Below are 9964 nucleotides of genomic sequence, written 5' to 3'. Positions count from 1 at the left end.
CACCTCCATCCTTGCACCCCAATCCCGCCATAACCTGTAGCAGAGGGTGGTTGCCATTCAGCTCCTCAGCCTGTGCTGACTTTTTCGTACAAAAAGTCCCACTCACTCAGGCAGCATGTTCCTGACCACAGCCTTTCACTGTGTGTCCTTCACCAGCCTCTTTCTGTTGTCAATGATGGCATTTTTCTCTTTCCCTCCCACAGGATGAAGAACCCTGCTATTATTGGGGTGCTCTGTGCTGATGAGCAAGGCCTGAACCTTGGCTGTGAGTATTGGGTTGGATCCATCCCTGATGCTGAGATCACAGTGAAGCCCCCATTTAGCCCCAACTCCCTAATGCTCAGCCTCAGGATCAGGGGCCGCTTGTTTGGGATGAGATAAGAAAGACTATCTTCAATTGGCCAGTGGTGAATCTTTGGATTTCTACATCCCAGGAGGCTTGTGGGGAGTCCCCACTATTGACCATATTTAAAGTTGAAGTGGACAGATGTTTAGTCTCTTGGTAAATCACTGGAAATAGGGAGTGGATGGGAAAATGCATTGGAAGCTCAAGATTAGCAATGATCATAGACTTGATAGGCTGCATGGTCATCTCCAGCATCTTTTCTATTTATTGGTGTGGTTTTGCAATGGGGGAAGGGTGTGTGCTCAGAGTGGTTTTGCTGCTGTTTGGGAACTAATAATCGGCCCTTTAAGCAGGGAATCTTTTACTTTACCCAGCTTGTCCCTGTCCTGTGACTTCATTCCTGCAGGAACTCTGATCATTCCTAACTGCTGTCACAATTGGCTGAGAGAAATCACTCAGTTAAAGGCAACTCGGGATCAGCGATAACCAGCTGCTGAGAATGAATCAAGCTGTTAATCCCCCCTGCCCTGCCTTTGCTGTTGCATCCTCCCCTAGACACAGCAGCCCCTTCTTAATCATGTACTGACATTCGAGCAAGCATTGTCATAGGTCACAATGTGGTTTAGTTACAGTGTTGGTCAGTTTTATAGAGGATGTTCTGTTCTCCAGGTCGTGGGTCACTGGTTGATGAACATGCTGGAGTGGTGTCGGTCCTTGCACAGCAAGCAGCAAAACTGACGACTGACCCAACAGACGTTCCAGTGATTTGCCTGGAGTCGGACAGTGGGTGAGCGTTTGAATTGTTTGCTGTTATACCCCTGGAGCGAGCCTGTGGTATTGAATAGTGGAGCAGCCTCAAAGAGCCGAAAGACAGACTCCTTCTATTTTCTATGCTGCATATAGTGAGCATGCCCAGAGAGCAGGCCATAGGCTATGGGTGAGTAAGCAGTTGGGGCGTATATACCCTGTGCCAGAAGCAGTGCTCGGTTTCCTGTGACCTCCTTGGTATTTCTCAGGAGGTCTGTGAACAGATGCTGCCCATTGGCCATTGTCCTGAAAATCTGAAGCCTTAGCGTTGCATTATTGTTGCAAACCCTGCAGATTGCTTCCCTATTCCCTGCTGTCACCGTCACCACCACCATGCCCCTACCCCCATCCGGCCTGGGAACATTGTCCCTGTTTGGACACACAATGACTCTGGAATGACTGGTTCTGTAGGAGTTTGATCTCTGAGGCCGAGGTATGTTGACATATTTGGGAACTTCAGTTGGTGTTTGATCGGGGAAGATTAGGTGCTGAACCTTGGACAGAGTGCAGCCGGTTTGACAAAAACATCATGTAACAGAGGATAGCGGAGATGTGCCACCTGTAGTTGAAGCGATACCTGTCCTTTGGAGAGCGTGGCACTCAGCTTCTGGGCACTGTCCTATCATTCCTGGATATGACAATCCAATCAGAGTGAGTGTTCAGGGCAGAAGGCTTGGAAGGCACCATCAGGAGCAAGAGACAGTCAGGAAAATTGACAGAGTTTTATTATTGTGAGAGGAATTGAATATTAGTGTAGGGAGGTTATGACCGCAGTGTGGATTACTGTGGTCACTACGTATGGAAGGCTGTTAATGTATTGGAAGCAGCTCAGAAAACAGTTACTGGACTATTGAACAAATTGCATTATGAAGAAAGGCTGGGCCTGTATCCTCTGGAGTTTAGAAGAGTCAGAGGTGAATTAATTGAAACATATAAAGTCTTGAGGGGACTTGACTGGGTAGATGTGAAAAGGATGTTTCCTCTTGTGGGAGAATTTAGAACCAGGGGTCAGAGTTTAAATGTAAAGGGTTGTCCATTTAAGGCAGATGAGAAAACATTTTTTCTCTAAGGGCTGTGTCTTTGAGATCCTCTTCCTCAAAAAGCAATGGATGCAGAATGTTGAAATATTTTAAGGCAGAGAGGTAGATCGATTTTTCTTTACCAAGGGGATGAAAGATTATCGGGGATATGCAGGAACATAGAGTTGATATTACATTCAGAACAGCCATGATCTTACTGAATGGGAGAGCAGGCTCAAAGGGCTGAGTGATCTACTCTTGTTCCTTGCTCATAGGACCAAAAAATATTAAAATGCTTTTTCTGTAATGATACCCCAGGGTGGGTTAGAAAGCTTTAGAATGAGCTGTGAAGAGTAGAGGAGAAGACAGATAAAGACTGGTCACAGCTTTGAAAGGGATGCAGTGAGGTTCCAGCAGGACTGTGGAGGCTTGACCGTTGAGTGGAGTTGGAAGAGTAATTGTTGATTCTGTTACTCGGTAAATAAAAGCTCATGTTTATGGCAGTACTTTTTATAACTTTGGCTAGAAGATGCAATGGATGTCCTAATGAAGCACTTATAAAATGTAGTTACTGTCATCAAAAGCACCAGAACCAACTTGTGCACAGCAACATCCCAACAAACAGATCTGTGACAATGAACTAATCATCTCTTTCTAATGTTGATCAAGGTATAAATATTGGCCAGGACCCAGGGGCAATGAGCCTGCTCATTACACTTTATGACCATTTATGAAGGCAGACATGCCTTACAGTGCCTATCGATACCAAACTAGGAGTGTCAGCCTGGAGAAAGGGGTCAGATCTCTGTGGTGGGATTTGAACCTTAAACCTCTAACTCAGTGGTGAGAGTGGTACCTGGTGAACCATGGCTGGTGATTGGTGATGGAATATCTGGGCAAATGGTGAGGGGTATGACAGGGGACTTGAGGCAGGTTGTGGGGGTAAAGGTTTTTATAATTGCTAATTCTAAAATGACTTAAAAGCAATTGTAGTTCTTTACTTACCGAGTGTGATCTTCTCTCCAGGAATATCATGATTCAGAAGCATGGATGCATTACCATTGCTGTACATAAGATGACAGTCTAACAGACATTTGGGAGTTGGAATGTGACCATACAAGACATATCAAGTTATCAACATCAGAGGCTGTGTGCAAGACCTTCTGAGCTTTCTGACTATGATGAGTTTCTGGGTTACTGACAACTTAGGGGCTGGTGAGAAAGTAAAAATATTTTACTCGTCCTCATGGGGAATTGATTTGAAATTAAACACAAACTAATGTAGCAAAACGTGTGGACTTTTCAGTCTCCCCACATCTCCTCTGGAATTGGAACTGGTGATATTCCCAATGTCCCTGCCTGATCAAAAATAGCTGTAATAAGATTAAGTGTATTTAGATTCCACCAAAAGTGGGACACCACCAAAGGATTACTGGATGAACTGGGGAGTGACATGGGTGGTAGTGGGGGGAGAACAGTAGGTACAGAGAGACAAGAACAGGAAAATCCCAGAGATTATCTGAGCAGTAGGGTCAGAGTGAAATGTGCTATTTGAGTTGCTTGGCTCCTCATGTTTATGATATTTTCTGTGAGGGTTATAGCTGCATAATGTCCTGTCTGCAACAGAGCTGCTTCTGCCTTTGTGGCTGATTAGACAGAGAGTTGTGTGCTTACCCTGGATAAGTTTGAAAAGGTCGTATGTCTGACTTGTACTGCCGGGGAACCTGTTTGCTACCTTTTGCTGTTGCCCACTTTCCAGAATTCTGACAGGCCAAAAAGAGACCATTCAGCCTATTGTGTTTGCTCAGACCTTCCAAATGAGCGTTTCACTCCATGCCAATCTCCTGCATTCCCCCAGTAATTGGGTGTAAGAGAGGTTTAAATGCCCACTATGAATGTTGGTGAATGGGTAGCTGGCTGATGAGTGGTGGAGCAGCAGCTGGGTTGAAGTGGTTGGGTCTTATAGAGAAGTATATTTGAGACTGGTGGGGATTGAGGGGTTCGTTCAGGCCAGAGGCAGGCTCAAACCTTTCTGCCTAGTATTTTCCTGGGGAACAATATAAGTCAGTATTGTGAATTGTCCAAGTTATCTGGCTCTACCTCAGAATCTGAAACTTGCTTCGTGGGTCCTGGGGAGCAGAGGAATTGCCCTTTAGAAGTTCACACTTTCTCTGGCAATTCCATAGAGTCAGGACTTCTGAGACACCCTGACAACACACCTTGAATCAGACCCGTGGTCTTTGATCCACAGAATAGAAGATCTGGGCTGTTGCTCAATTTGTCTATTCCACTCTCAAGCTGCAGTTGAAGATTCCCTTCCAGCTGTAATCCTTAGATTTTTCTTTGTTTGCTCCAGGATGTTGTGCTGAGATCTAGTTCTGTTTAGTTTTGAGAGGGGTTGATAATTTTCTGATTGACCGATCTGTCAAAGCTCTCCACACCCCTGTAATAAATGAGGGGTAAAGTGGTTGCTTGCTTGTTATTAATTTCATCAAAATATTGAGGAATTTCTCTGGTTTTGTACTCCAGAATGTTGCCATTTAATTGGAATGAGAAATTATTGCATTGTGATTATTTCACATTTCAACAGAATGAAATAAATTGCTGACATTTGAGTGTGGGAAAATGTGGCTTTTGCTTCGAATCATGATCATCTCCATGATGGTGTCATTTTCTCTGACTGTGAACTGACTGCTCCCTGATTCGCTTCCTCCTCTCAGCCTGTCTCTCATTGTTATCGGAATGATTGGAGATTGTTTGCTCTTGCTATTCGCATAGTGATCTGATAATACAGTAGCTACCTAACGTACTGTCTGTGTTAGAGGAGTGGTAGCAACACAGCATCCCAACCCTTCTTCTCCCACACACGCACACACACCCCCACTCCCACTCCATTTCACCCTTCCCAATCCCCGTAGCACTGGGAACTAGTGGCCTGTTCATTCCTCTCCCCAACCTCACCCATAGAATGAATGCAGCCTTTGTTGGCTCTTCCCCACTACAACAAAAAAAAACAAGATGTTCCAAGTTTGGAACTTTCTGAATAGAACTAAAATTACGTTTCAGACATAGACTCCAAAATAGATACTGATTAGAAATGTAAATCAGTTAATAAGGATTTTTTTTTAAGAAAAACACTTTTCTAAATATTCAATCTTTGAAGCTGTGGTAAAGTTATTGTTTCAAACAGGAATTGAGTTTAAATTTCCAGCCCTAGAGGGCAGCAGGACCACACCATCTTTCCAACTTCACCGTTCCCTCAATCTGAAATCTAGGATTGCTCATCAGGTACAGATTTTCATAAAATTATTTTCATTGCTTGTTTTCCTACATAATCCCATTTATGCTAATCTTTGCATACAATCATACGTCCCTATCTGGTGCACACATCCGAGCTCTGTTTATTAATAGTTGCTTTGTAATACCAGACTTGAGTGCTGAAATGGAGCCTTTGGCTGCTTGCAGTAGGCAGTGTACTGACCATACTCAACCAACTCATCCTTCCAATGCTCAGAACATAATTTCTAACATCATATTGACTCTAAAATGTGGCAACACATGCAAAATATTCCCAAGTGTGCCCATAATTACACCAACAACCAAGTTAAGATTTCACTAACAATTTAAGATTATCAATCAGGATTGCAATGTGTTTCACTCACTTGGTAGAAGCTATGTCAATCCATACACTGGGCTCTGACTTCTGCAAACTGAAAGAACATATCCAGCTATTTATGTGTCGAAGTATTGCAGATGTTGATACTGGGTTATAAGGCCTGTTTCTGTACTGCAAAAACTATATAATCTATGAAATGCTTCTTCACCATTTCTGAATTAAACAGGAGAATTGGAGACAGTCGTTCCCTGGTACATTCCCCAAGGCAACATGTCAACTAAACTGCATCCTAGCCTCATGCAGTACAAATTGTTCCCTTTCTGTAACTGTCCCTGAAACCTGGGTCAACAAGATGAGTGCAAGACAAACTTAAAAACAACTAGCATCTCTGTTTTCAGTCGAAGGAGCAACAACATGGGGTTATACTTTTAAAAGGAAAGGCAGGAGGTTTAGAGAGGAGCTGAGGAAATATTTTACCCAGAGATTGGTGGGGACCTGGAATGCACTGCCTTGGAGGATAGGTGAGACAGGAAAGCTCACAGCCTTTAAAAAGTGCTTGCATGAGCACTTGAAATGTCATAACATTCAACGCTGTGGGTCAAGTGCTGGAAAGTTGGACTAGTGTAGATCTAGTGTAGTTTTGGTGATACGGACTTGATGGGATGAAGGGCTTCCTCTGTACTGTATGATTCTATGATTCAAACCTCAGTACAGTCTGTGGAACTGAGTGGAATATTGCAGTGTAGACCATCACAAGTGGTTCTGCGGGAGATTTTGTTTCCCATTGTTATTCCAAGGGAATTCTAGTCTCCTGGCCAACATTCCTCCTTCTGACTAACTCAACATTACTTAACCAGTCATTCAAGCAATTGTGGAATATTTCCATCATTGGCCTTTAGAATTGGAATGGAGAGAATGAAAATTGAAACTTGACCAGCTACATAAGCTCCTAATCATTTACCTGCTTTACAAATTTTCTGGCCCCTATGGAAATGACAGGTCAATGTATCTGCTGTCAATCTGAGTGCAAATCATGTGAAATTCTCACATTTGTGACCTTGACAACACTGGTTGCAAGTGATGTCTTTATGCCCAACACTCTGCAACCCTTTTCTAAATGGGGGTCACCTATCATCCCTCTGCTTGCAGACCTACATTTGCTCCTGGTGCAGCAATGCATCAGAATTTAAAGCCACCACCTGTTTCTCTCTGTGTGACCTGCCTTTGCTATCCCCGTAACTGGTTCCAGATTGAGGAGGCGTGTTTATTCCTCTGCTTCCAGTGTTTTCTACGTTCCTCCCTCTCACTGCAGCAGAGGGCGACTGAGAGAGAGAGAGACGCATCACTTTGGCACATACATTAGAGCCTGGAAGCAGTAACCTGCACTGAAGAGTGCATCATCGTGGGCCTGGTATCATCTGAGTTGCTGAGCACATTATAGATAAGAGTTTTAGTGAGCTGGTCACACCTAAGGTGTAGGCAGAGAGTTGCTGGGTGACCACCGGAAAAGGCACAGGGGAATAGGCAGACAGTGCAGGAATCCCCTGTGGCTATTCCCCTTGAAAACAAGTATACTGTTTTGGATGCTGTTGGGTGGGACCGTTCAGGGGAATGCACTAGTAGCCAGTTTAGTGGCACTATGACTGCCTCTGGGGCACAGACGGAAAGGGTAAAGATAAACAGGACCTTGGTGATAGGAGACTCGATAGTTCGGGGGACAGACAGGAGATTCTGTGGCTGCGAACAGGAATCCAGGATGGTGTTTTGCCTCCCGGGTGCCAGGGTCCAGGATGTCTCAGTGTGGCTGCAGAACATTCTCAAGGGGGAGGGTGAGCAGCCAGAAGGCATTGTGCACATTGGCACAAATGACTTAGGTAGAAACAGGGATAAGGTCCTGCGGAGTGATTATAGAGAGCTAGAAAAAAAGTTGAAAACCAGGACCTCGACAGTGGTAATCTCCAGATTACTTCTAGTGCCACGTGTTAGTGAGGGTAAGAACAGGAGGATATAGCAGATAAATGTGTGGCTAAAGAATTGGTGCAGGGGACAGGGATTCAGATTCCTGAATTATTGAGATCTTTTCTAGGGCCGAGGTGACCTGTTCAAGAGGGGCGGGTTGCATCTGAACTGGAGGGGGACCAATATCCTGGCGGGCAGATTTGCTCATGCTGCAAGGGAGGGTTTAAACTAGATTGGCAGGAGGTGGGATCCTCAACAGCTGGGAGGCAAGTGTGAGACTGGAAGGAGATACAGTAATCAGAAATAGCAAGTTGAATAGACAGGTCAGGCTGGAACAGGACAGGGAGCGAGGCAACGCCTGTTGGATTAAATTGCATCTATTTCAGTGCAAGAGGGCTGACGGGTAAGGCCGAGGAACTTGGGGTGTGGATGGGTACGTGGGACTGGGATATAGCCATTAAAGAAACCTGGCTAAAGGAGGGACAAAACTGACAGCTTAATGTGCCAGGGTACAGGTGCTTTAGGTGGGACAGAGGTGGAGGAAAGAAGGGAGGGGGAGTTTTTTGATTAAGTATTTTTGATTAAGGGGCATATCACAGCAGTAGTCAGAAATGAAATAACTGAGGGATCATCCAGTGAGGCATTGTGGGTAGAGCTAAGAAATAAGAAAGGAATAGTGATGTTATTGGGGTTGCACTATAGGCCCTCAAATAGTCAATGGGAATTAGAGGAACAAATATGCAGGGAGGGTGGGGAGACTTGCAGGAGCAATAGGGTTGTCATAGTGGGAGATTTCAATTTTCCTGACAGATTGGGACTGCCATAGTGTTAAGGACTTCGATGGGGTGGAATTTGTTAAATGTGTTCAGGAAAGTTTCCTCAAGCAGTACATGGAGAGTCCCACTCGGGAAGGGACAAAACCCGATCTACTTTGGGATATAGGGCAGGACAGGTGACTGAGGTGATAGTGGGGGAGCATTTTGGGACTGTGGCCATAATTCTATTAATTTTAAAATAGTCATGGAGAAGGACAAAACTGGTCTTCAAGTTCTAAATTGGGGCAAGGTGAATTTTGATGGAATTAGACAGGAGCTTGCAGGGTTTGATTGGAGCAGTTTGTTTGCAGGCAAAGGGACCTCTGGCAAATGGGAGGCCTTTAAAAGTGTGACAGCTGGAGTTCAAGGTCTATATGTTCCTGAGAGGATGAAGGGCAAGGTTGGCAGGAGTATGGAACCCTTGATGATAAGAAATATCGAAGCTATGACCAGAAAAAAGGAGGAAGCATGGCTCAGGTACAGGTAGCTGGGATCAAGGGAATCCCTGGAGGTATATAGGGAATACAGGATTATACTGGAGAAGGAAATCAGGAGGGCAAAAAGGGGGCATGAGATAGCTTTGGCTGAGAAGATTATGGTGAATCCAAAGAGATTCTTTGAATATATTAAAGAAAAAAGAATAACTAGAGAGAGAATAGGACGCCTCAAGGACCAAAGTGGACATGAATGTGAGGAACCACAAGAGATGGGCGAGGTCCTCAATGAATATTTCTCTTCTGAGTTTACCATGGAGAAAGACATGAAGATTTGGGAACTTGGGGAAGTTAGTGATGATATCATGGGGAAAGTCCATTTCACAGTGGAGGAGGTGTTGGAAGTATTAGAACATTTGAAGGTGGATAAATCTCCTGGTCCTGATCAGATGTATCCAGGAACCCTGCAACAGGCTGGAGAAGAAATTGCGGGGGCCCTGGCTGATATATTTATATCATCGTTAGCCACAGGTGAGGTCCCGGAAGACTGAAGGGTAACGAATGTTGTGACCTTATTCAAGAAGGGCTGCAGAGAAAAACTCGGGAATTAGAGACCAGTAAGTCTAACATCTGAGGTGGGTAAGTTACTTGAGAAGATTCTGAGGGATGATATACATGCATTCAGAAAGACAGGGTTTGATTAGGAGTAGTCAGCATGGTTTTCTGCGTGGGAGATCATGCCTCACAAATTTGTTCTTTGATGAAGTGACGAGGAAGGTTGATGAGGGCAGGGCGGTAGATGTTGTCTATATGGATTTCAGTAAGGCCTTTGATAAGGTTCCACATGATAGGCTGCTCTGGAAGGTTAGGTCGCATGGAATCCAGGGAGAGCTGGCAAATTGGACACACACTTGGCTTGATGGTAGGAAGCAGAGAGTAATAGTGGAAGGATGCTTGTCGGTCTGGAG

General features: G+C 44.6%; 1 protein-coding gene across 1 annotated transcript in view; it reads left to right on the top strand.

Moving 5' to 3' along the window:
* lamtor5 (late endosomal/lysosomal adaptor, MAPK and MTOR activator 5) overlaps positions 1-3462 on the top strand; it is an 8868-nt gene extending 5406 nt beyond the window's left edge. The window contains exons 2-4 of the mRNA XM_048611943.1: positions 204-265; positions 1016-1133; positions 3199-3462. Of these exons, the coding sequence (XP_048467900.1) occupies positions 204-265; positions 1016-1133; positions 3199-3259 (241 nt within the window). The 3' untranslated portion in view covers positions 3260-3462. The remainder of the gene's footprint in view (positions 1-203; positions 266-1015; positions 1134-3198) is intronic.
* The last annotated feature ends 6502 nt before the right edge of the window (positions 3463-9964 follow it).

Source organism: Rhincodon typus, chromosome 25, assembly GCF_021869965.1.
Source record: "Rhincodon typus isolate 14 chromosome 25, sRhiTyp1.1, whole genome shotgun sequence".
Lineage (NCBI taxonomy): Eukaryota > Metazoa > Chordata > Chondrichthyes > Orectolobiformes > Rhincodontidae > Rhincodon > Rhincodon typus.
The sequence above is the reverse complement of the archived record's forward strand: the minus strand, read 5'-3'. Positions and strand labels throughout refer to the sequence as shown.